At 37.9% G+C, this 27,373-nt stretch overlaps 1 protein-coding gene across 2 annotated transcripts in view; it reads right to left on the minus strand.

Annotated features, from left to right (window-relative positions):
- Positions 1 to 27,373, minus strand: part of EDIL3 (EGF like repeats and discoidin domains 3) — a 261,173-nt gene that overhangs the window by 39,805 nt on the left and 193,995 nt on the right. For both annotated transcript variants that reach the window (XM_076362438.1, XM_076362437.1), the window contains 3 exons: positions 16,582 to 16,737; positions 15,344 to 15,488; positions 9,613 to 9,797 (listed from right to left, as the gene is read on the minus strand). In XM_076362438.1, coding sequence (XP_076218553.1) covers positions 9,613 to 9,797; positions 15,344 to 15,488; positions 16,582 to 16,737 — 486 coding nt within the window. The remainder of the gene's footprint in view (positions 1 to 9,612; positions 9,798 to 15,343; positions 15,489 to 16,581; positions 16,738 to 27,373) is intronic.

Consider the following 27,373-nt stretch of genomic DNA (forward strand, 5'->3'; position numbering starts at 1 on the left):
ATTCTCCTTCTCTCTTTCTTACCTTTTCTGCTAAGATTTTTCTCTTATGTCATGTTTTCTGACAGGGAAACTGCTCTTGCGTTACTTGAGGATCAAGCAGGATGAATGTTATTAAGCAGACTGGAAAGAGGGTCTTGCACAATACATTGCTATATAGACACACGTGAGTTAACATGGAAGCCAAAACCAAAAAAGCCAAGCTATTAAGTATTCTGCTGAGACCAACACTAAACTATGATTGGGATGTTACTGGGGAAAAATACATGCTGAAACCAATGAATAGGCTAAGATTCAGAAACAGCAAGAGAAATGTGCATATCTACTTTATGTGATGCTTTAACATGCTGAGATAGGATTATTTCATTTTTCTGCTTACTGCTAGGTAAATGTCAGCCTGGTTAAGCACCTTTCCCCCTCCTCTGAAGAAGGCTGCAAGGCAGTTTGTTGCCTTATAATTTAGATTAATTTGAGGTTCCTTTGCCACCACCACTTCTTTGTGTTTGTGTCTCAATTACATTATTTACTTAGCAAAAAAGATACAATCTCTGTTCACCATTTGCCAAGCCAGGAACCAATCTGTTTCTATCATCTACTTCATGTAGGGAATAAAATAAGAAAATAAATAGCAGATTTTGAACAAACATGTAAAGTCAACCAGAATCTTGTAATACAGCTTCACTGCATTTTTAAAGTGGCGTAAAGACTAAAATCATATGAATGCAAAACTGAAAGGCCTATTCAGTGAAGAATAGCTTTCCAAGAACTTTGTATATTTTACTCACAAGATCTTGACAGATTCATGAAGAAAATATAAGTGTCTTGCTTAGTCAAGAAGTAACATTTGTGCAGGGAACAAATGTGCAGGGCTAATAAAAACAGCACAGTCCAATTAAAAAAGCATTGAGCTATCAGAACACAGAAGTAGACCCAGTTCCACTCTATTCTTTTGCTTTCATCCTGCACTGGCTTTTGTCTTATCTGTTTTTACATCAGGTATTTTTTTTGCTTAAAGATACTTGACCTTGTCAAGGTCACTCCATTTCTCTCCCTCATCTGTATTTTCTTTCTCATCCCTTTGTCTCGTCAAGACTGAAAGTATTGTTGGGCAACAACTGTGTCCAATTGTGCTTGAGTCTAAAACTAATTCAGATGTAGCTACGAAAACAATGAGCAGTTTTATTAGGAAAAAGTGGATGCTATTTTGAAACACTGCCATGGAAGAAGAAGGCATGAATAAGAAACACATTTGCATCCTTTCCTTCTGCACTCCTATCTAGCCAATTTTGTAGCCATTTTGTTATTTTAAGAGAGGGCAAGGAAAATATGGTTTTGTTTCACAGAGAACATTATTTCAAATCAGTGGAAAGGATAGTTAGGTAAAACAGGTAGGAATTTAAAACAATGAAAAACTAACATCTTTCCATTAAAATTGAATGTATGCCATTTTCAGAAGGTGCTGCTACTGGCATCAAGTAAGAGCAAAATTTCCACTGTAAGTACACAGTAGCAAAAAATACTTCAGACTCAAATCTTATGTACATCAAAATTCAGAACAACCATAGAGTTTTCGCTTACACTCCCAGATTTTTTAAAGCAAGATCAAAAACTGTTATTGTAATAGGAAATGGGTCATTATTCAATTTAACTTTCATCTGCCGGGGAGTGATACACAGAGAAAAACTGCAAGTCAGTAAGGGAACTGACAGTACGCTCTTGCAATGCTTTGGAGCTAGACATGATTCACCTATTTATGGAAACGTCTCAAGTAATTTTTGCTAGTGATGATGAATTTGTTATGTTTCAGAGATAGGCTCTGGAACACTGATTTAACCCCTCATTTTTTACTGAAGACTTAACAGAGAGAGTAGGGAATATAATTCACTGAACAGAGTAGGGTTTTGTGCAATGAAACCTTTTTCTCCTATAAAATCTTAAGCATAGCTAATTTACAGTTCAGACACACTCTTTCCTTTGTACCTGTTTATGAAGGTGTTGTCATACAAATTTTATCCCAGGAAATAGTCATGCTGTATCTATTTGTTGCTTATTTCCCAGACATCTTGCAACAAAGGGCTTCTGTGCTCTGCCTCTCCTTCTAACAATCTCTTTGTATTTGGCCAGAGTAAAATCAATGATTCTACCAAGGCTCTAGACTTTGTTACCTAAATGATAAAATACAGCCTAAATACAGCATTGAAAAGGCAAAATAAACGAAGATTTTATGCTGCCTTATTTAATTTCAAGGCTTAAATTCAATTACCACTATAAACATTTCCATAAAATGAATTGCAGAAGGAAGATTTGCAAAGTCAAAAGCAATTTAGGAAGGGCAATGCTGAAATGCACTATTTAGTAACATTATTAATGTGAATAATGCATTTAACTTGAAATGATTTGGGGGAAAAAACTGGGTTAGAGAGGGACCTCTGGAACGGCCATCAAATATTTGCTGGCAGGTAACTGCAACTAGGAAATCAAGGCATACCTCTTAATACCATTTCTCTAAGCTATGTGTTTGTTAGTAGTGTTAAAAAAGCATTGGCAACATACAGAGGGATCAGCATTAAAAAAAACCCAAAAAACACTAAAGAAAAAAAGCTTGCTATTCATCTTGAGCTACACACTGTCTTAAAAGCAAACAGTGATCATCTAGTTGCAAACTTAACTCTACAGTTTATGGGCAAGTGAAGAAGTCAGTAAAGTCATCTGTTTGGCATTCTAACCTAGGCAGTGCAAAGTAGGTAAATTCAACAATGTGCAGTTTAGAAGTGGGTATCTCTTTTTACCTGCTTTTGTCTTTGACTAAACCACTTGGAACTATTTGTCCATTACTGCCTCATTCTACCACTGATTGCTTTTCATAGGGAAATTTATCTATAGTAAGTTTCTGGCAAAGGAAAGATCCATATTAATAAATTAATCACAACCCGCCTTGTTATGTTGCTGCATCCTGTGAACTATCAGACTGTGTGAACAGAATATTACTCTGTGAAGCTCCTCATCGAGGTAAACATAAGACCAAGGAGATGCCAAAGCTGAGTGTCCAAGTCCTTCAAGCAGAAAATGACAGCTGCCTTGCCAAGAACCACAAGAAAAGAAAAAACATGACTTTGAGTTGAAAAGATAAAATGACCAATATTGACTGTAAAAATCTTTCAGTATCCCAATAAAAAGCATGGCACAAAGAAAGGTTGATCTCTGCACAACTTGTCTTTTGCCATCTGAAATCTGAGAACTCATTTTTCTACTTGGGAGAACTTATAATTAAAAAACAGTACCAACTTTGCAACTGAAGAATGAGGGAGACCTTTTCCTGCTGTACACGTAAAGGACATTGATTGCTTTCCTGATCTGTTGGTGATGGCTGTGGTTTATTGAAGCTGCAGAGAAAGATACATGCCTTTCGTTTATAATGTGTTATAATTAAGTTTACAATTCCCATAGAATACTGTATCTTTCAAAGACCAGTCACACCACACTGTTTAGCAGTCCAAGCCTTCTAGAAGTCATGTAATTTCCTCATTATGTTAATTACTAGATTGGTCTTAATTTTATCCTATTCTAATTTTGGGTCTTTCAAGTCTTTATTGAATTAAGATGTTGTTAAGCATTTTCTTTTTTTTCCAGAGTGTCGTTGTTAAAATAAAATATTTAAGCTGGTGGCCAGACAGAAATGACTTATTGGCTACTTTAACCAGTATTAGTATTAATGCTTGCTTTGTTAACAACACAATTCAAAACATAATTAAACGATCCACACAATTTTCTCCTTATGAGTTGTTTTCAGCACTTAGGAAATGCTAAAGTATAGTGATTTCCTATCTAGTAAGCCTCTGCAGAATTCATTACAAAAAAACAGGTAAATACAACAAAAAAGGGAAGAAAGAGGCAGGTGCAATAATAGACGAGAAGCAAATACCACACGAGAGACAGGAAACAACATTCCTTTTCTGTAGTGACAGAACGAACACCACATTAAAATAAGCTCAGCTAACCAATATGAGATGAAATATCATATTCTCTTCCCATATTAAAAAAGGGAAGGATTCACATCATGTAACTTTCATAATTCAAAAAATTATCTTCTAGTTTAAGCTAATTGTCTGTCTCTTTCTGTGGCTAACAGAGTAAAGGCATATCCCCAGGGTGATTCATAACAGGAAACTTAAGACACTTACTTAGGGTAGGATGAATTATTCCCTGATAGTGCTGTCCTCTTCCCATTGACTATAGAAGGAGCCTAAGCAACTAATTAGAAGTAGATATTTTACGATATCTATAAGTTGCCTATGCAAATTTTATATATAGAATCCATAAAATTAAAAATTACTGTTGTTTAGTCCCTTTGCATCAGGTTATATAGCAAATAACTTGGTGAAATGCAAAAAAAGGTCTGGGTTGTCTCTCTAGGCTCATGTTAGCTGTGCTCTGCACGAGGCTGCTGGAGCTGACATAGCATTAGACATGGTTACCGTCTGCCTCCTCTTAATCCTCATTTACCTTAGTATTTAGACAATTTCAGATGACATGTGTTGGTGGTGCAAAGCACAACATGTACCACTGTCAAATTTTGTAAATACTGGAGAAACGTAGCACAAAGTCTACTTTCTACAAGAGTACTCTCTAAGAAAAACTGAGTAGAAGCTGGGTCTGGTTTAGGCTTTAGATAACAACTCTTTCATTCGATCACTTAGAAGCTTAATCACTGTAAATAAATGCTAGACAATGAAGATAAGTAGAACTTATGATGGCATGAGACTTTGTAGATAGAGATGGTTTTGCACATATATAACAAAAAGTGAATAAATATTTGGAATACAATTTTGCCTTTGTTTTCAAACAAAAGACTGTGATGTAAAAAAGATGATCATGTATTAAACTAAAGAATAAGTCAATTGCAGCACTGAGACAATTGTTTTCTAATGGTGTTGATGAAAAATCTCAGCAATATTGTCTAATACTGGGGATTAGGTTGGCAGGAAAATACCCAACCCAAATGTATTCTACTACTGGCAATCATCACATTTTAAAAATGTGTAGGTATATATATAACAGTTGCTTTGCCAATCTTCAAACAATCTGCTATCTTTATCAGCAACTGGCTTTTCCCTAATAGTGCTTAGCTGATTCCATCACATACAATCAGCAAGAGAAACATTAGAATAAGACATTGCTTGTTGCTCCACTCCACTATTCAAGGGAGGGATGATTTTCTTAAACCATCTGAGCTCAATGGTAACTATATAAAAGAACTGTGGATAAACTGTATCAGGTTTATTACTCATGCACATCAAGCTGCAGAATCTTCCACTAGCTTTGCAGAAAAATACAAGCTCCAACCAGAACCAGATGAAAGTCATTTTTGCAGCGAGTAAACTGTTTTAAAGTTTCAAGTACAACTAGAAACATAAAGCTACTGCAGTGCTGCTGGTGACCTGAAGATAACATTGGGATACAAAAGGAACCTCAGCAGGCTTCCAAGATGGGCATCCTTTTCATCCAGCTGTGCTCTGCAGAGATACAGACCTTCAAAAAACCCAGCATATCACCCGTTTTAAGATAAAATATTACCAATACCCATGTACAATTAGAAAGTTAGAACTGGGATAACATACAAAACAATTTATGCAAAGGAGATGGTTGGGTGGAGAAGAAAGCTCCAGCTATTTGGAGACACCAAATGAACTCAGATGCCTCAGCTCCAAGGAATATTGCAGAGGATGGTAGATCAGAGAAACAGCATCAGAGAAATTACTTGCTGAAGCACCAGGCAAAGGACAAACGGGCAAAGGCATTAAAGTACAAGGTGTTGCTGTCCTTATTAGGCAGTGAGAGAGTGGGAAATCAATACAACAATGGATATGGCATCTGCTGATCTAGCAGAAACAGGGAAATATTTAAAAACATCAAAACTTAACTAACAGTAAATAGAGAAACAGGAGTTTAAGCCGCTGTCCTGATTTCATAATTTATAACTGCAGACAATTAGTAGTAGAGTGAGAATGGATTTTGAGAAAAATGTTAATTCTTTTGAATGATAGTCTCGGCTAGGAAAATGAGATACAGAACGGTGAAAAACTGTTTACAAGAGCAGTCACCAAGCACCTGAAAAATCAGTAGGAATAATTTTCAATAATCTTTATAGCCTTGGTGCCTCATTCTGGGCATAAGGCGGGAAGTACTTTAACATGTCCTTTAATGTCAAATAACTGAAGAAATGCAAAGTGGGGTGACTGGCTGGAATGACAGTCCTGGACTGTGTCCAGGAGGAGCAGAAGCACTCTCCAAACAGGCAAAGCAGCCTGGTCACTGTAGTTCAGCAAGAGATCCTGGGAAAAGCCTGTGAACTGGTTCAAGGTAGCAAATGATGCTGACAAGCAAATCAAAGTAATGAGGGAAAGGGACTGCCTGGTAGGAAAGTGAAGTTTAGGCTTTTCTTTCTTTTCTCAGTAATTAACCTGAAACGCTTTACCTCACTTAGTTTATGCTAATTTTATACACAATTACGGGAAGCAAACCATTGCTTTTTTTTTTTTTTTTTTTTAAATTTCACTTCCCCACCTCCCCCCAGTCTTTCATTTTACTGTTATTCAGATAATTTCACAGAGATGTCTCCAAAATGAAGGCAATCCCTAAAGAAAAGCATTCAGGAGCAGAGAGAGTTGCTGGAACTTACTATTTGCATTAGATGTGGTACCAAGCCTGAAGAGCTACATTGTTCTGTATCACCAAACTGCATAGATTTCAACTCTGATGAGTATGGAGACATTAAAGAGGCAGGTTACCTAAGTTAATGGAAGATCCTGTGCCATGAATTAGGTCAGGTAACTGACATGGCTTCTGCAGCATCATCTTTAAAGGAATGGCAAGAGTGCCCTTGAACAAGCACATGGGGGAATTCAGACCCAGATTATGACTGAGCTGGAAAAGTATAATTTTGGTCATCTAATCTCATTAACTTTTCCCCCACATCACAAAAATACTTTCTTCCATTACTAATGATGGTGTTAGGTGTAAAGGAGTGTTGCGTGGGGAACCTGGAGTTCATAAGTGAGTAGAGTCTAGATCACAACAGATTTTCAACAATGGCAGCACCAATAAGGTGAGTATTCTTCTTGAACTCAAAAATGCACAGTCTGTTTGCAGAGCCACATAATACTTCATATTCCTGCCCTCTGGAGCTAAATTATGGATGTAGCTATCCAGAACACTTTAAAACAAAGAGCATACTTGTTAATGACTGCATTTTTTAATACACAGAAGTTTCAGCATTTTCCTTTTTGAGAGAAAACAGAGTAAAACAACCCCAGCTCATGACGGAGAAGAATTTATCTCTAAGGTTCATCCAAAAGTGCTGTGAACTGCCCATAAGCAGCAAGTAGCATTTATGCACATGATGCAAACATCACCTCTCAGCAACCATTATCACAGCAGGTGCTCTGAGATATGTGTCAACACACAAGTTTTTAATCAGAGGAACAGTTGATAGCAATGGCATTTGGGCATGGATCCTGCAAAGTAACTGCAAGTCAAAACAGATCTGTTCAAGTCATCCGTATACCACATACTACAACAATAATTTTTAAAGGCATTCAGTAGGCTTTTACCCAATTTTATAGGTTTTCTAGTGAAAATTATAAAAGATAAACAAAATAAGGCATGTGGGGAAAATTCAAAAGGCATGGAAAGCTAACACTGTGAAATATCATATTAGTAGGCCAGCTACTTTAGGAAAATCCAGAAATCTATTTCTTACTTTACGCCCGTTTAAGGATACCATGTAATTGCTATTGGGATCATTCCTTGTAATATGTATTTGCTGAGGGAAAAGAGCATACAACTAAGTTTGCTTTCACACGCTTTTTCTTATAAATGTGTTTTGACTAAACTCCATGAAAGCAGCATGATGATAAAATTGCAGTCAGTGTGTTTAAAAGTTTACAATACAATACTCTGTGTTTTAAAGAAAAAACAGCAAAGAGAACAATGAATGGATGAACTTAAATGAAACGCATGTCTTTCTTACAGAATCGTTACCTAGACTTGAAGCATGTGAGCCCATCTCTACTTGTGGACTGAATTCAAAACAATCAGCCTATAGTAGAAGTCAACGACCAGTTTAAGCACTGAAAAAACAAGTGGTTTTAATACCACCTGTTTTTTTTTCAATCAGGAAATGTTATCATCCTCTTTTGGAAAAATATCGTAAGTATAATGACTTTCAGGAAAGGGTAAATTGGTCATATTTCTGTGAAGTTACTGAACTCATATCATAGCCATATGACAAATGAAATAAAAGACAAATATTTCTTCACAACTTTCTTTTGACCAGATAAAAAAAAGTATGCCTGATACTTCAAGGACTTGCAGAGACTGTGCAAGTGGTCAGATTCAATTTGCAGGTTCAGGTAGGTTCAAGTATAGCAAGACTTGGAACAGGATGGAAAATTTTAGAATATAAGAATTAAAAATCCACTGTCACCCACAGGAGGAATAACACACCACAGGATATTTCTGTAGAGTCTCTGCACACCCTTGGTTTCTTGGGATCACTGATGGGGCTAAATATGATACAACTGCCTCTCTTTTACATGGAGAAACATTTTCATCTGCTTCTCCACTGTAAAACACAACAATAAAATCTTCCTCCTCTCCAGAAGTTATTAACTGCTGTTTCAACAGGCTGCTCTAAAACACTTTCAGCAAATCCCAGGATCTTCAGTTATTCAAAAGTTAAATAGACAAGGCAACTGCTCCTTCCTTTCAGTACATGTGTAAACTTGGAGAAAAGAGAGTAATTATACTGCTAAATTGCTTAGCAACTGTAGGTAAAAAAGCTAATATGTCATAATTTATATGTGAAAAGATTTCAGGGGGTTAGTAGCTATGCGTAGTGCTATTGAGGCTTCCCACTGAGAACTGCACTGCAAACTGGCAGCTGACTCAATACACTGCTATTTTCAACAATTCAAAAAATATAAATGTGTCAGCGACTGGTCAAATAGGTTTCCATACTGGTGATTTATTGCAATCTTTCACATTAGCGTACTACTGATTTGTACAAAACACTCCCAGGCTGAAAACAACCCCTGTGCACAGCTTTATAATGAATTCAAGTGCTGAATCAGTCTTGCTAGCTTCAGAGTGACATCAGAAGGTAATTTTGAGCAGTCTCAATTAGACAAAGATAATTTCTGTGGGCCAGATTTGCTAACGTGCACAAAGCTGAAGTAAATACACTTTTCCAGGGAACTTTGGAAGGACAGAAGGGGGGAAAAAAAAAATCTCTCTCAACAAAAGAGAAGCTAGTGAAACAGATCTGCAACTAGTATTTGTGTCCATTAACAAAGGAAAATTCATGGCTGCTGGGCAGCTTGTAAGGTTTGGCTAGTGGAGGTGAAGGTTTCCCTGAGCAGGGTTTACTGCAACTGAGGTAGCAAAGACATGAAGATCTGTGTGGGCTTTCATAGCTTCATCATCCACGTGTGGCAGAGTTAGGATGGTTAAACTCAGAAGCTGAAGAATATGAGTATAATCCTAAACCAGTCAACCTTCCCCATACCTGAAATACAAAGAAGGTAAACATTTAGGAAAATGCATGTGAAACTTTACCTGCAACCACTGTGACTGGTCATTGTGGCCAGAGGTCCAGGCATTAACTTTGCCTTGCTTGTCCAGTCGGGCTTTCCTGGGCTCCCAAGCAAACATGTCCATGTTGAGTGTTCGGAAAACACTGGAGGCAGTAATTTGGTAGTCCTGTATATGTCCTGATTTCATCCCCAGGGGTTCAGAGCAACCTGGAACAGGAAAATAAGATCTGTAACACTACCGACTTATCTCTGTAAGTGGTTTAGGTTTTCTGTTATGGAAAAGAAAAGTAGCAATTTTCAAAGAAAAGGCTTTAATCAAGACTATTGTTGGAGGAACTTGCAAACAAACAAATGAAAAATAGCCAATTCAAGGCACTTTATTTCAACACTACCTTGGAAGAACCAAAAACAAGGCAGAGAATTCAACGTATTTTATCCTGGCATAAATTTATGAAGGCAAACAGAAAAGATGACTTTTGTCTCTTCTTATCTTGGTTTTATTTTCCTGTCCAGCAGCTTGCTATTGTTTCCCCTATTCAGTTTGATTTTATCATGCTTTTATGCCATATCACATCGGCCACATGTTTGCCTACTGAGGAAACATTAATTTTTCTTAAAGCCAGTGCTGAAGTAAAATGTCAACAAGCACTGAGCCTTCTACACTTTTGAATTACTTGATGCCTAGCCAAAAACTTAGAAAGCCCCAACACCCACTGACAGTGGAAGACTACATAAAAACAATTGTGAAGGAGGGAGAATAGTAGGAGATAATAGCTTAGGAGAAATCGAGCGTTAAAGGCTTGTTTGTTTAAACCAGGTGAATGTCCCACATCATTGAGTTATTTTGATTGTAGCAAAAGATAGATCTTGGGCTTCTCCTTTCTCTGTTGGGTGTCCATGAAAAAAAAATAAAAACATTAATAAGTGACTCTATGTTCCTCTGCCTTGCTATTTTACACTGGGAACACAGAAGGTACATTCGGACCCAGAAGAGAGAAGCAGCAAGCTGACAGTAGGAGAGACACCCTTCGAAAGCAGCACTGTAATAACAGCACTGGAAGCCAAGGGAGGTAGATGACCTGCATGGTTTTAAGATTAAAAACATAAGGAAAAGAGAGGCAAGTCAAGTGGCTGAGAGTGAGAGAGCTGCTAAGGGATCAGGAAAGGTGGATGTGTGGCTGGGTGGAGTAATGTTTGATGGTCGTTTGAGGAAAAGGTGAAAGATGGAGATGGAAACATAAAAAGAAGCAGTTTTCTCATTTCCTTCCTGCCCCAGCTGCCAAAAACCTGCATATGTGCAGTTGTCCCAAAGTTCTCAGTTCACAAATTTGGTGATCCTCCTTAGTTCAGTAGCTGACTTTATGCAGTTAAATTGCAAATAATGTTTTAACATACTCTAACTCATTGAGTGAGAGTGTCCCCAGGATCTGAAATACCTGGTTTTGCAGGGAGTGCATCATCACTGAATGCACAGAACCTTGATGTTATGTATCATTGGGAAGACAGAGGTTTTCCACCTGACACTCACATCCCACTTCGCTGAGCTGGTTCCTATCAGGTAATAATCTCCTGAGTCACCAGCTGTGTTTCTTAAAGCACGCATGTTGTGAAGGCTTTCCTGCTGGGACCATGACCCTGCTCAGCTGGTGTCTCTTGACAGAGCCAGAGCACCGTGTGCCCACTTAAAACACCTTCAAAGTTTTTATCTTGTTTTTCACTTTATTTGAGCTAGATATCAAAGCTGGTTCTCTTTTTCTTAAAAGTCCATTTCCTCCGCAGTATGTTTACCCAGATTTAAAGACCTGATTCTTTTTTAGTTTCTTTGATATTATTAGCAAAGACCTTTTGGTCAGATTCTACTTTCTGTTTCTCCCGTAGGTTTAACACACAAAATTAAGTGGAATTATTAGGGATTCAAATCAGGAAGGTAAGACCAGGCCCTTTGTGGGGGGTTTAACAGCAGGAGCAAATGCATATTACCAGAGACAGATAATAATAATATGCTCTTTAATGTAGTAACAACTGTATTTAAAATTTGAAATACTGACATGTTTCATATTAAATAAAAAAATAAACAGAAAACAGTTAATTTTGGAAAAAAACCCAATCTTTTAGAACTGATTCTCAGTGCACAAATGGAAATTGCACAGCCTTGTCTGTAGAATGAACTACCTAGTTCAAAACAACAAAACAATTTTCCTCGGAGTAGGAAGGAGCAATTGATAGCACAAATGAGAAAGACTCATCTATTGCTTTAGAGAAGGGCTTTGCTTGTTATTCAATTCTGAAGTATCACTCCAGGATCACAAGGGCTGTCAGCAGGAACGTTTCATCTGAGGAATCTGAAGGAGGTTCCTGACACAAAAACATGGGTTGTCAAAACTGTTTTTCAGCGCTGGTCCAATCCATCAAGAATAGTTCTATCTTTTCTGAGTATTATTACTGATTTATGAAACAACAGATGTGTCTGCTTGTGTGTCTGTGCATGCCTGCATATATTAATAGGATTTTACACTTGCCTTCCTTCTCCACTGCCCCAAAGGGAGGAGGAAGACAGTTGTTAAAGCTAACAGGAGAAAGTGACAAGAACAATGAGAATAGAAGACACGAAGTTGATGCACACAGGTGGCAGAACAATGTCTTAGTGCTGTGTCACAGAGAGCAACAGCTGACCCAGTCACTTCGCTGCTCCTATGGCACCCTGCTGCAATGACAGAAGATAATGATTGTTTATTTTGATAGGTGAGCTATAACCTAGAGCGCAAAGGACAGAATCATCAAACTAGTACAAAACTTTGTGTCTGCAGATAGTCATCCCTCATAGAAGTGTATTTATAATAACGCTTATGACTCCCCCGGACATCTCCTCTTCACTGCACTGTATCTTCTTTAAATTTGCTTTGCAATGGCCCTGTGAAAGGATTCAATCTCCCTTCACACTTTTACAACCTGTTAAAATGATTGGCTATGGCTATGCTCAGTGGAGCATCTTAGGTCAAAATGTTTGAGATGCTTTGGATATCACCATCTGTGATAAATACCTGATAACTCTGTATGTTTAAAACTATCTGGATATAAGTTTGCAGTTACTTCTTGTTTGGTCTAGCTCAATGAAACAGGAGCAGTGAAATAATGAGAATAAGTGTGGATTAGCATCTGAAAATTGAAAGAATACACACGAAGGTTATTCTCTGTTGACTCTTCTGGGGCCACAATATTTTATTCTTCAGTCTGTGTCCCGTACCATGCACCTGATCTACCCCTTCTTTCAAGAAAGCTCAAACCCTCAAAGGAAATATTAAATATCCAATGCAGTGAAAGCAAAACCACAAATGGATCTGCAAGGAAAGGTCTACATGCGTCTTGTCTTGGGCCAGAATTCATGCAGTATTGGCAAAAGCAGCATAGGTCAATTATTTGAGGGCAAGGGTGATTTTGTTTTGATTAATACTGTGATATTTTTCTTTTCTAAAAATCAAGAGATTTTAAAAATTTTCTTCCTATTAATGAACATAGGATTCCTTTCCAGATTAGATAGTGTGGAAGACGAACAGGGGGAGGGGAATCTAGTATTAAATGCAGATGTTACAAAGTCCCCTTGTGTGTGAGTTTGTGCGAATGGTACCTATAGGTACTGTTAGGATAGAGAAATAGTTCCCAGAGAACAACATGCCAAAAGGAGGCAAATTACATGCTCAGAAGATGCTAGAAGTCTCACAAGGTTGGTTAAGTTCTGGAGACCGGCATCCCTCTGCAAGAACTGACAAACTCAGAACACCAAGAATTTGCTGAATCGGTACGCAGCCACTAACATCCATGAGCAGCAACAATGCATGACATGGACCGCATGCAAGAAGGCGGAGCCTGCTATATGCAGATGTTTGGGTATGTGAGTGAATTGCATGAGTAAGTGACTGTGTTGTGCGAACAGTTATCCATTTTTAAAAACAGCAGCTGCATGCTACTATTAATAACAGCTTAATGAATAAAGGCATTCTAATAAACAGTAGCTGTGATCTGTTTCTCCCCCCACATCAATACTCTATGAAGGGAAGGGAATTTACAACACAAAGATGTACAAAACACAAGTAAGGCAGGAACACAAGGCCATGAAAATTAATGCCTAATTTATTGATGGCCAGCTCCACAAGCATTGATCATGGTTTTCAATAAGATCTGAGCACGGGTCCTGGTAAGTAAAGCTATTTATGACCCTAGAGCAGATTATATTGAACATTTTGCTGCAGTTTGTCCTAAGAAAGAATTAGTTTTTATGATAATCTGGTGCTGCGAGACAGTCTCCCTCCCTTCAGTAGTGACTCTCTTCTCTAGCACCAGGACTTGTAAGAGAAGCTAGACCTCTCAAAGTGTTTTTTTGCCTAAGACAGGCCACCTGGAATTAGAGTGAATTAGTCTGTCATTATGTTCTGCTGAGCCTTGGCTGCCTGCAGTTCTAAGAAATTATGACCTTGAAACTGTTAGGAGACCACTGAAATGAATTCACTTCAGTAGCTTTCACAGTTCTTTGAGCAAAACAATTCCTGGTCATTCTGGCAAGGTCTTATTCTAAATTGTGGTTCCAGAAATGGAAGACATAAAAAAAAAAAATCTAATAGACTAAAGCAGCTAGACAGAATTTTCTATTTACTCTCAAACCTACCTATATTGGAAAAGGACTGCAGTGAAATTAATGCATTAACTTTTCATTTCTGAAGCTGGTTTTGATGCCACTAGAGGACTGAGAATTATTTAACTCCAGCTGTTTTGATATATCATTCGTGAACTGGATGACTATTGTTCGTACAGTAAGCAGGCAGCCACATAAAAATCATTCTTAAAAGAATTCAGTGGAGCGCTCCCACTGGTAAAAGGTTGATCTCTTGAAAAAGATAAAAAATTTACATGCTTTACTGAATTTGTAAGGGAACATGGTTCTTGCAGAGAGTGGCTAGAGGTCAGGCTTTACATTTATGAGCTATAACTTCTGCTACTACAAACCTTAAGAGGGTTTATATTGGCTCCACTTGTTCATTTACTTTTTGCTATGAGAAGAAATCCCTGCTTCTGCTAGAAATCCAAAAAATAAATCTAAACTGAAATCTTGACTAAAGCAGTCCAGCAAAATATATCTTATTGCACTTTGAGTGGTCCTTGGCAGCAGCTGAAGCACCCTTGTCCCTCTGAGGATGTCACACAGCACATCGGCGTGGTCACCCAGCAGCCAGGAGAAATTACTCAAATCAGTTTTGATGCCTGCTTCTGCCGTGACTCTGCTGTACAGCACTGCACAAACAGCTTCGCCTCTCAGAAACTGTTTTCGGTGCTTAGTTCAGGCTGTGCCAAGTGTAACTGTGAGTTAGAGACTCTCTGTCTCATGGTCTGCTTAGTATGTAACATAACGGGTCCTGATAGCTGTTGATACTTATTAAAACTGCTATAAATGTCCTTTTCGAGGTTGCACGTAATAGGAGGCAAATGTGCACAGAAAGATTTACAAAGTGTTATTAGGTTGCTACCACATTACCCTACTACTATTACTGCCCTACTGCAAGCAACTATTGTCACCTGCATCATTTAGGTAAGTGTTGTTGCTTATATAATTTACATAAAAAGCGATAAATAACTGTCTGGATAAACTCAGTCCCGCCAACTGCATTTCACCAGGAATAAACTGCACGTGGTTTAGACCTCAGGCACAAAAATGCGCTGCTTGATGGTTGACTTCTGAGATGCGGCGATTGCAGAAAACCCACCTGACAATTCACAGCCAAGAAGTTCCATTCTCAATGTGCAGTGTCTTCTGCACACCTGAGGATACAGCCGTACGTACTGCGACTTAATTGGAGGGGTGAAGGAGTTAGCGTATGGGGTGTTGTTGTCCACATTTCCACGAAACACCTGTGATAAAATGACATATCCATAAAAATGTGCCAGGAGGATTAATGGAGGTTCAGTGGATTTCCACATCTCAAAAGTATCTGTGTTGTTCTTCTGGCCTTTCCTGCACATTTCTCTGCAAGTTTTTCCCAAATAAAGGCTGTTTTATCATTTCTAGTGCCCAACATACAAGTTTTTAAGCAAAACATACTGCTATTGGCTTGCATCGGCATGCGTTTGCCACCTGCACTGAATCAGGACCTTTATCTTGTCACTCCTAGAAACTGAAGCTACTAATGCAACTAGATTATGTCTTCTTTTCTAATTAGTGTATTAGATAGTCCCAATTCAATTTAGCCTGCAATTATTTATGTTGATTGACATTTATTTTTTTCCCTCTACTTCAAGAACCTGATCCAACTCCCACTGAAGTGCGTGTAACACTCCCACTGATTGCAGAGGGAGCTGAATTAAACCTATAAGCATTCTTCTATTCACTCCTCACTCTAAACAGATATGCTTGTACTTCGTTGTCTTCCCTCATTATATACCTCTTCACACAACATTTTAATTTCCTAATAGAGAAACGATGTCTAATGCTGCAAAGTGCCTTAGTTCTATCTTAACTTACAGAGTAAAGGGATTTTTGCTGCTTTGTATGCACATCTCTACAAAAAATAAGTGGTAACTATGAACTGTAAACACATACTTCTCACTGGATGATACTGTTTGTGCAGTACAGAGATTAGCATTGATGAATGGGTTCTGTGCTTTTAAGGGTTAACACTAATCTGCCAATGTAATAAAACTAAATTGAAAACAGAGTAATGAGTAATTACTGGTAAACTAATTAAAATGAAAATCAGTTAAGTGTAATAAACAGGATTATTCTAGCCTTGGGACATAGTATTTATACAACCGTCAATTAAAGTATAAGAAATTCTTAGCAGACAAAAAGTGCAAATTTATTGATGGGTTTTTTTTCAGAGAAAAATAATAACAAGGCAGCCTATATCATACTGTCAGGCAATTATGCTTATCTATTAGACATATCATACTTCTGAAGGCAGCTAAACCATACAGATGTATTCATATACAGATGACTTAATCTTACCATATCTTCATTTGTGCCTTTAACTTTGTACATTGTCCACGACTTCCCATCATTACTGTATGCAATTTTGTACGATTTTACATATTCTGGACTTCCAATCCTCTTGGCACCTTGAGTTATAACTCCAGTGACTCGCATCTTCTTCTGCAGGTTTATCTGAAATAACAGTACAATGTTATCACTAACCATCTGAGGGACACAATTCTGATTCTAGATTCCTTTGATTCCTTTTCTTTTTTTTTTTAATGACAGAAAGGAAAAAACATAGCTGCAGCATTTAAATTACTATCTTTACTCTTGCATTAATTCCTTTTATCTTTCATTCATTTCATGTACATATGCACATAAATAAATGAAAATAATTGAATGAAAAGCCTGTACTATGCTTATGTCTTCATGTATATGTGTACACACACACACACGTATATATTATTGATATACAGGATACTACTGGTGTATTGCTGGGATACAGCATATTACTGGTATATAAGATTACTGCTACGTATTTCCTTCCTAAAAAGGAAATGCAATAGTGTGATAATTTACCAAAGGTTGAATCTTCTGTTCTATTAGAAGCCAATTTGCAATCCCATGCAAAAAAGCCTCAGTTAACTTCAGGTCAAATTTCTTTGTGAAAGAAATGGATGTTCTGTAAAGCAGACAAATAGAACTTTCCTTGATTCTCATTGAAAATTCATATATTTAAAGATCATGGTTGAAATGCTAATCCCAAAACAGTCAATAGGAAAATATCAGTGGCTATCAACAGATACGAACATTCCCTCTGTACTTGTCTGAGTTGACCTCAACACCTTGAAGTACAAAATTAAGTTGTACGGAGAGTTCAACACTTTTCAGACCACCTTAATTTTGCCTTCTTTATCCACCTATGGTATGGGAAAGACAACTATATTCTCACAAAATTCAGAATGTGATATTCAAATCAAACAATGCTGGTATCATCAGTCTCGTCCCTGCAGTGAAGTCAATCATGAAGCAATCTGGCAATTGCACTCCCACCCTCTCGCTGGTAGGCAGCTGAAGTCTGTAACTTTTGCACCAAATGAAGCTTAACAAAGAGCTGTCATACCGTGAGAATTGCGTGAAGGTGCAGGCAGATGTGTGATAAGAGGAGACGAATGGAAATACTAGAGAGTAAACAACTGGGACAATGTAAATAATACATTAAACTACATTAGCACTTGTCTCCTCCGTATGAATCTTATCTCTGCTCCCCAGTTAGCGGAGCTGACCCAGTGCACTCCTTACTATTTGGGATAGCAGCCCCAGTACAGGAATATAGGGAGTCAGAGACAGATCGGGTATCTGCTGTCCAAATACTTTCATCCCTTTATTCTTTACAGTGTGGTCTCAAGATTTGCTTTCACTTGGTGATGTAAACTAGCCTCTATTAAGGATGTAAGATGATCAAATGTCAGTGTTTCAATATCTTACTGAGAACACAATGGGAAAGTGAAGAAAGACAGAATTTTACTGCTGTTTTTTTGAGGGCGTCTAGCTATTTTCTGCTACTTATCTGAAATAGTTGGGCTTCTGATATTTTTCTTCTTGAGGAATTTCAGTGTAGTTTTACCATAGTTCTCCCTATAAGAAATTAATAAATATGCCTACACCTTTAGAATAACAATGGGTACTTTAGAGGTTTAGACCCATTGAGAGAGGAGAAGCTGCCTATAAAAGATCAGATTTCTTACAGGATCTTTCTCACATATGCCAGGAAAACTCAGGAACGTTTGCAATTGCAATGGGGAGAATGGACTCACACCAGGAATTTAGACAGGTATAAATTAGAAGAGATTCAGGCCTTTTTATAGTCTTGGGAAACCTTCTTTCCCCCCATTCCAGGTTTTCCAGAGGAAAAAAAAAAGACACATTATATTTGTAAGAGGACAGCTCCAGAGATTACTATCAGCCCCCTAACTACATTTACGAATGTAGTTAACATAGAATAGTAAGCAGTTAGACAAAAAGGTTTCTGGAAGTCTCTTATGCAGATTTCACTCTCTATATGGAATTTAAGCATATTAATAAACAGGCAAATAAAAGAATTTTTCATATATTTACAAAATTGTTAATAATTAAGTGAACACCATCTCCAAAAACAAATTAGAAAGCAGAGTCAAAGAGAAACCAGCCATTGATTACTTGCCTTTTGCATATGCTGACTAGTAGTATCTTCACATTTCACTGCTTGGGAAAAGGAAGATATAATGCAACACCAAATAATTTTTCTTTCATCCAGTTACGCATACACCTAATATTCTTTCAGCTTCATTCCCAGGTTTTCATTTTCCAGATAACAAACTCAGGGAGTTTTTTTGGATGAGAATTTATGCGAAAATTTTTCTTCCCTGTTTATTCGGAAAGAGTAGTTTCTAATGAAACCATGGCTTTAACCACTGGATGTTATCTTCCCACACTGGCTTCTTTCCATGCTAAATCCTCCAACTCTTATGCACAACAAATCAACCACTGCACTTCAAGAAGCAAAACAATAGCAAAAAAACCATCCAAAAGTAATCTGCCAAAGAGTTTAATACTATGGTTGAAAGTCAAACTTCAAAAAAGAGAAGTCTTACTGAATGAAGGGAAGAATTGGTCAGATAATCATAAAAATGAAACAAGAATAATTTAATTTTTAAATACTCATTTAGCATACATACTGTTTAACCTGTGTTTTTTGAGTTTCAGGAGGTAAAAAGCCTACCTTTTTTCTGCTATATACCAGCCTGCTCTATACCCTTACCTGTGTATCTCTACGTATAAGCTGTACAATTTTATTTACTTCTGTTTTAACAGACAGAATCTTTCCTGTTAGAGGCTTTCTTGATCAGTATCCATACTCTTGAGTCACAAACTGAGCTTTGGCTTTAGGCAATGTTGAGCTTGATATAACACTGGAAATAAAAACAGGATGCTGTGTTTTGCAATTAGGTCTATATATTCTGTCAATGTTTGCAAGGAAATCCCGATGAAAGGGGAACAAAAAAGCTTTAAAATCCCCGCAGCTTTCTTACATACAAAATCCCCATGGGGCTAACATCACGCCTGTGGCAGCTCCTTTCAGTGCATATGGATACACCAGGAATTAATTGGCCCTTTGTGTCTGTGTTCTTTTATGTGTTTTAAATTTTTCAAGTCAGAGCTTAGCAAAACCCAAAATATTACAACTGTGCAATGACTATAATGAAGCAGGTGCTGAAATCTTTCTTACTTAATATAGTTCAGTAGGAAGCAAAGTTCCCCACGTGAAATGTGAACTAGTTCTTTTAGCACTAAAAGCATTTTCAAAGGTATTTTTCTGTGGCAATTGTGAAGAAAAACAGCTTAGGAAGCTCTGCTTTGTGGATTCAGATCTAGGACAGATGTTATATATTCTAATTACATGTGTGACTATGTTTTAAAACAAAGAGGTGAAAGTCACCAGGATAAGTACAAGAGTTAACACATCTCTTTAAAAAAGGTAAGAGCTTATTCAGTTATAAAAGACCCCTTATCATTACCTAGATTAAGTGGAAAAAATCAAGGATGATAGAAGATCAATAGTATTTTGGGGGATTTACCCCAGTAATTTAAGTATTAATGTATGGTAAAGACCTTGTGAGAAGATACCTGCATAGAAATTTGACAAAACTACTTACAGCAAAAAAAAGAGACTGATCAGTTCTACCAGCCCTAATTAAATTTAAGGTTATTTTGAGAGTAATGGATTCAGACTGGATACTCGGCCCCTGTCCATGGAGCTGTGTTTAGCCCCAGCTCAGAGGGGGCTCCTGGGTCCAGCAACTTCCATGGGACCTAATTCACCCAACATACGTCAGGGATTTGGCTGTGATGTTCACAAGCAGATCCAAGGATGTCCGTTGCCCTACATCCTCATGGCATGAAGCTTTTTATGAAACTTGGGTAAGGTGCTGTTTAACACCTACAGGTAATGGAACCTGCCTCAAACAGGTTTTGCATTTCAATGAGGAAGTTTTCTGGGGCTAGAATAAATGATGAACATTGAATCACTCAGGTAAAACTGCATGTAAAAGAAAGCCAGTAGTCTGACATCAATTAATTTAAATCTGACGCTACAAGAAATACATTAAGTCTACACAATATGTGGTGGATGATGCAGTCACCGTGCTGATATTGTGAAAAGCTTAGCTAGACCACAGGCATGGCAGTCAATTCAAGTTAATAGACAGTGCTGAGGGACAAGATACAATACCTCGGAGTCAGTGCTGTATACACTGTCGAAGGCTGAATTCATGTACTGCCAGTCACTCGGTGCCTTCTATACTATGTCATACAGCCAAAACTAAGAAAAAAGAAAATCACTTGAGGCATACTCCCTTGAGGGCAGTGTATGCCCAAGAGCTGGGGAATAAAACCTGCTCTAGCAGTTTAAAAAGTTCCCAGCAGTCCTTGAAATTTCTTTTAACCTTGTTCCTTTCAACCACCACAATCATCCTGACTCCATGATTAGACCACTTTTATCATCACAGCAGGTTATAGAGTCATGGCCTCTTTCAACAGGAGGGGAAAAAGTAACCAGCATGCCATGTTTCCTGCTCTCAGGACTGATTCTGTAGGAGTAATTTCTATTAAACAATTTTCACTGGTGTACTAATGTTTTTGACTGCAGTGACTCACACAAATCTGTTTTAGGATGCTAAATCATTCAGTTGTCAACACTGATGAAGACGTAGCCAATCATGATTTTACTGGAACTTGAAAAAATCTATATCAGAAAGGAAATAAAACAAATTAAAAAGAGTATCTACCCAAAAGAAAGTGGCAATATGAACAAGGTAATTTTACGAGTTCCTGTAGATTGCGCAGTGCATCATTTTCAAAGGCAATTCAGAACCAGTCCTGCAAATCTGCATGGTGTGTGTGCAGCTTCACTGCACACAGTGAAGTAAATGTAGGACCATAGCACAGGAGGGAACTGCTTCATGCTTGTTTTCCATAAACAGTCCAAAGGTCTCCACAAAACAAAGACCAAAAATAACTTCCCAGAATGCTTAACAAACCTTAGAATTGTAGAAAAAAGACTAAATTCACAGTCATAATATGTCAATGCAACAGGACAGCAGAGATTAGGGACAGCACCAGTGGAAGAAGTTCATATTCCTCTTCAATTTGTGACCAAATATTAGTATATTCAGTGTCCAAAAGGTACGTATTTGACAAAAAAGATTAAAAATCAGTTGCATATGTCTCATCTACGTTATTACATGCAGGAGAGGAGAAAAGGGACGAGACGATGGAGTGACTTTAGGAAGACACCATATGTGATGCTCCTGGCCAGAATACATAACCATATTCCCCTCATTTGTTATTGCACTATTAGCAATAACACTACTAACATTTCATACAGAATAGGTTTGTCTGAAGTATACCTTAAGAGCAAGCTTCCAAGAAATGCTCAGATTAAAGCCTTCATGAAACGCTGGGTCTTTGAGACTGTAAATGTAGTTTTACATGAGCCTTCATTCATAAACAGAAATGCAGTTTATGGAGAACCATGGTGTTTACCTGTTTCAGTTGTAAGATACAATAGCATTGCTATAAAAATTCTCCATCTTTTTTGGCACAAAGTATGTATATTTTTACTAATACTCACTATTACTCATGTAAAAATAGGGTTGAATAAGGTATCAAGGTTATACTGGCATTCAAAGATTTATTACAGCAACCCTTCCCTGCTGATTTCATCAGTTTTTGAAGGATTGAAATTTAATTTTTGTCTTTTTTTAAAAAAGTCATAATTCTGACAAAGCTAGATAGAAAGCACCCGCAGAACCATTTTCTGATGAAAAATAGGGACACTTGCCAATGGAAATGTTTGTAATAAACTCAGGAAAGGAGTAACCTGACATGATTCCCTCAATACTGGGAAATTTAGTGAGCCTGAAAGCTCCCCCCCATGTTTCCTTTTCCGTCTTCAAGCATTAGAGGCCCTGAACACGACTGAACATCGATGTTTCACACTGATGAAACGTCAAGAGCAAGGGGCTGCAGAGCAGGACTCGGCATGTGATGAGGTGCAGGAAGGTCGGAGCAGGTCAGTTACTATTATCTTCCCTGTTGCAAAGCATTGCTGGCACCTGGACATAAGGTGCTCATATATCTTGCCTGTCTGTGGCATTTTGTTACTCTCCTAATCAGCACTGTCAGCAGAGCTTCTCCAGATTTAGTTGAGGGTGTTAATGCAGTCAGCATAGTAGCAGTGATATGTGTTTTAACTAGCATCCAGATTAGGTAACGCAGTGATTTATCCATGTAGCACTCCAGCTGCTGCTGCCATTCTGGAAGGGGGTTTATTACATGGAGAAAAGCCAACATGTTTTATCTTATAATTGTGATAATCTCAGAGAACTAACACGGTCATTTGCTACAGGTCACTTTACAAATAATAATTCCTAACGTGATTGTGGGATTGTACCTTGCAGACAAACCAGTTAAATACTCAGTTTATTCTGATCCCAAACCCTTTTTGTTTTGCTTATATGGATGCAGATCCAGCAAAGTCTTTTCACAACTTTGCTATTAAAACCTCTGCAAACTCATCCTCCTGATACTGTTGTTTCAAGAGTGCCTCGCCAGACTATCATATCTTATGGTAACAACAAACATCTCTCAGGTCTTCCCTGTACTCACTTACAGCTTAGCCCCAGCCAACCATCTAAAAGCAACTCATTACCTTTGCTATCTTCAATTAGACTATTTATATGCTTCAAGTTAGGCATGCTGAATCAGAGACGCAAATTGGCCCACTAATTTAATTTGCCTGTCCATGAAAAGATCAGAATATAGGTTAAACCCTAGTTGTATGGAAAACATAAATACAGGGATTGTTTGGCCCGTGTAATGCTAATACGGAGGAGCATATGTTATGAATACTACCAAAAAGCACTCACTGCATTTGGCTTTTGTTGAGAACTTTCACTTTATGCCTCAGAGACTTTACATAATTAGACAGACTAAAAACTTGCTTGGTCTGTTTCTTCTTACTATTAAGTCATTATTTTAGTCCCAAAGGTAGTTGTTATGAATGCTATTAACTGGATGATATGAATTATTCAAATACTGGCATGTTTAGACTGTCATCTCAAGAAGAGGCCCATAATCAATCTCATATTGTTCAGAGGTTTGTAGCCCTGTAAAATTTCATCTCATATACAAAGTATTGATTAAAAGGGTATTAACTACCTGCAATTTAAGGTTAGCTAAGAAACACTAAGGTCATTTATTGCTATTATTAATTCCTTCATAAACGTTGAACTTGTAAATACTGTTCCTGTCTTTTGCATGCTAATGCCTCCCAGAAAGAACTTCCCCAAAATGTCTAGAATACTTCTTAAAGCACCAGTCAAAGAATGTGTAAATAAAAATGTCAGAGAAAATGTCTATATGTATTTCCACTTGTAAAATAGCTTTGATCAATAGCTTGTAGAGGTTAGAAGGTAGGATGATAGACTCGGGTCACGGAAACAAACCTGCACTTTTCTTTTAATCCTACATGAAAACCCTCTTCTTTAGGGAAAAGAAGTAAATTCAAAAGGTACAATATTAAAATCATCATGAAAATATACTCAGGGAAAACTCTTAATGTGCCTATTGCAAATACTGGAGGTACTTTCTACTGCATCCTTTCCATTTATTTTCAAGGCACTTTGGTAGATGCATTCTAGTAAAAACTGATAACAAATATGATCTGCCCTGAAGCCCAACAAGGACAACTGGGAAGAATTCCCATTCTGACTTCAGTGGGCTTTGTCTAGGTCGTATGTAACTTCTCAGACAAAGAAATGTTAAGTAAGAAGGAAATGTGCTAGAAAATGACAAGTCTGTTGCCCAGATGAAGAAATTCTCTTCATTAGTTATCAATATTAAAGCTGTACCTGGAATTTAACCCATCCATTCAAAGATGGGAGCTAGAGCAAAAACTTCCCCAGCACCATGAGATCCTTACTGGGGTTTTGTGATCATTACATATTCCCAGCTTATTTTAACACACTGGGAAACTAAAGCTGCTTAGTTCCTCCACCAGAATAAGCCCAGTAAGTGGTAATAGTGCTATCAAATGGTCCACAAACAACCTGTGCAGAGAGTACTTCTTAACCATAGTTCACTACCTTGTCTTTCTTTTTATGCAGCTTATCTACAGAAATTATACTGATTACTACAGTAAAGGAAGGGGAAGAGTCTTCCTGAAGAGTGGTTCCACAGGACATGATCGTCATGGGCTGTGCAATGGGCAGACTTCCTTTCCTATGTAATCCTGCTACATCAGCCTTGGGAGACGCTGCAAATCCCACTATCCAAACGAGGTCTGGATTTTTTGCAAGGAGACCATGAGGAGCAAGTGACATAGCAGATCTGTGCTTGCAGACTCCTCCTGAGTATCAATTCTCATGCTATCACACTTTAGCTACCCTTCCTCAGCCAGTAATGAAATGCTGTTTTCAGTTGCTAAATAACTCACAAAGCAGTATGTCAATTTTCGTAACACTGATCATAAAATACACATCTTTACGTCCTTTCTTCCTTGGTCAAGATAATCCTAATCATTGTATACCTACTTAAAACTTTCTTTTCCAATGAGCCTGGCAGCCACAGTTTTATGCTGCCTGAGATGCTGACCGTACCATCCTTTTGCTCTTCCCATGTATCTGCAAATACCTTGTCTAGTTAGTGCAGTTTTTTTGGTTGTCTGTTTACAGAAGACCCAAAGCACATTGAAGTTCCAGCTGTAACTAGGACTTCTGACTGATCTAGTAATGCTGCTCATAATTAGGGCAACTGTTAGACTGTGTTCATGTCGTGACAAAATTTGCGCGAGAAAGACAAATGGGAAAATAGGAGTACATGAAAGCAATCCTTCCCACATATTGTCATCTTTGAGAATAATCTGTTAGTTGCTATGAGACTGTTTGTGTAGGGAGAGAGGCCAAGGTTTCAGGTGGACACAAGTGGAGTAAAGAAGTAGATTAGTAAGCACACAGGGGACAGATGGCTTTGTGACTGCTGAAAAGACTATGCCACTCAAATGATTTCTCCACCCACAGATGTTATTGCAGAAAAAAAAAGTTGGCTCAAATGGTTAATCCCTCCTGAATCTTAAGAAATTGGTTGAATATTGGTTGAATCACAACAAACACACTCATAATATATTTGTAATTATGTCTTGAAATTAAGAATCAATAGACAATAAAGTTGCTATATAAACACAAAAAGTTACCCCTCGGTGAGACTTCCCAATCATTTTAATTATCTGCATTTTTCCTCAAAATACTTTTTCCGTCTACAAAAGTTAGCAGGCAATAGATTAGACTAGAAACGTTTAATGTTGCTTGGTTTTGTGATAGACAAAGAAAAAACCCTCAAAATCTGAAAAGTCTCATTGAAAGACTCTAGACTTGAATGATGTCTCTTTATCTTAACCACTCATGGAATAAGAAGGTTTTAAGATTGCAAGAGTAAAACACACTCCTATTTTTCAGTCCACAGAATTGGTGTTCCACTGAAATTAGAAGGTCTTTGAGATGACAAGCACATGTCATCATTTCCAGGGGAGATCAAGGAGTATGAGTTTACTTCAGCCCTCGTTTTCTGCTGTAGTACCATGGTGCTGGTGACTTCCCATACTTCCAAAAGCCTACATAAAACAGTAACTTTTCTCCACCAGCAGTAAAATCACAGAGAAACACAGAGGTGCAGCCAGGGACCGCATGCTTGCTTCTCCACAGCTAGAGCTGTACTAAGGCTTTGCCTCTGTTTTCACCCTGCAGATTGCTCTGCACTTCTGTGACCTACCTACACACATATGAACTCCACATATATGTACCGCTCTGGGGCCATCAACACAGAGGGAAGTGTATATACATGCCTCTGCACCATGCAAAAAAACCCAAACTTAATATATTGGCATGTAATTTTACTTTTTCATTAACTTTGTTTCCTGAACCTTAGCTGTAATGAAGTGACTTGAAACAGCTTTTTTCCAGAAGTCAAGCCTAGCAGAAGAGTAACTGTGAGGATCATTTGCTTTGCCAGTTTTGCAGGTGAGTGTTTACAACATAAAATACAACTTGTTTGACTATCACACATCGGCATAGTATCATCTTACAGATTTAGATGCTGTCCTCCCCACAGGAGGACTATGATGCCCACACATTATGCCATTACAGTTGGTGAGCCGCCACATAGGTGCTGGGGCACCTCCACATGCAATTTATTACTGACATGAGAAACCAGACAGACACACATTAGCTCATTTCAGTGTGTCACCACTTGCTGGTTTGATTACTTTTAATATCAGGATGGTAAATGTGAAAAACCATTAAGTCAAAATAGATGCTGTTACAGATGCATGAAACAATGCTTTTAAAAGTACTGTTACTTCAGTCGTTCAGCCATATTACATGGAGTAATTAAGGAAAGCTGGCATGCAAGCTGACAGAGCATGTTATGGATAGCGTTCATAATAGCATCAAGTTTCAGTTGCCATGGGGATGCTAACTCTGAACTGACTGCTTTTGTGTATCTGAAACCTCAGTCAAAAGTTGTTTGAATACGTCTGTGCGTGGGTGTTTGTGTGTACAAAGAATGAAACTAGGAGATAGAAGAGGATATCAAATAGATACCAAGATATGGGACACAAGGGAGTATCTGGATGATTACACTAAGAAATGGGCTCCCAGTCCTTTTGTTTTCTTGTCTGTTTTGAGTACATAAATTGTATTTTTAGCCTGTAAGCTAAATGTATAGATGT

Source organism: Aptenodytes patagonicus, chromosome Z, assembly GCF_965638725.1.
Source record: "Aptenodytes patagonicus chromosome Z, bAptPat1.pri.cur, whole genome shotgun sequence".
NCBI classification, from domain to species: domain Eukaryota; kingdom Metazoa; phylum Chordata; class Aves; order Sphenisciformes; family Spheniscidae; genus Aptenodytes; species Aptenodytes patagonicus.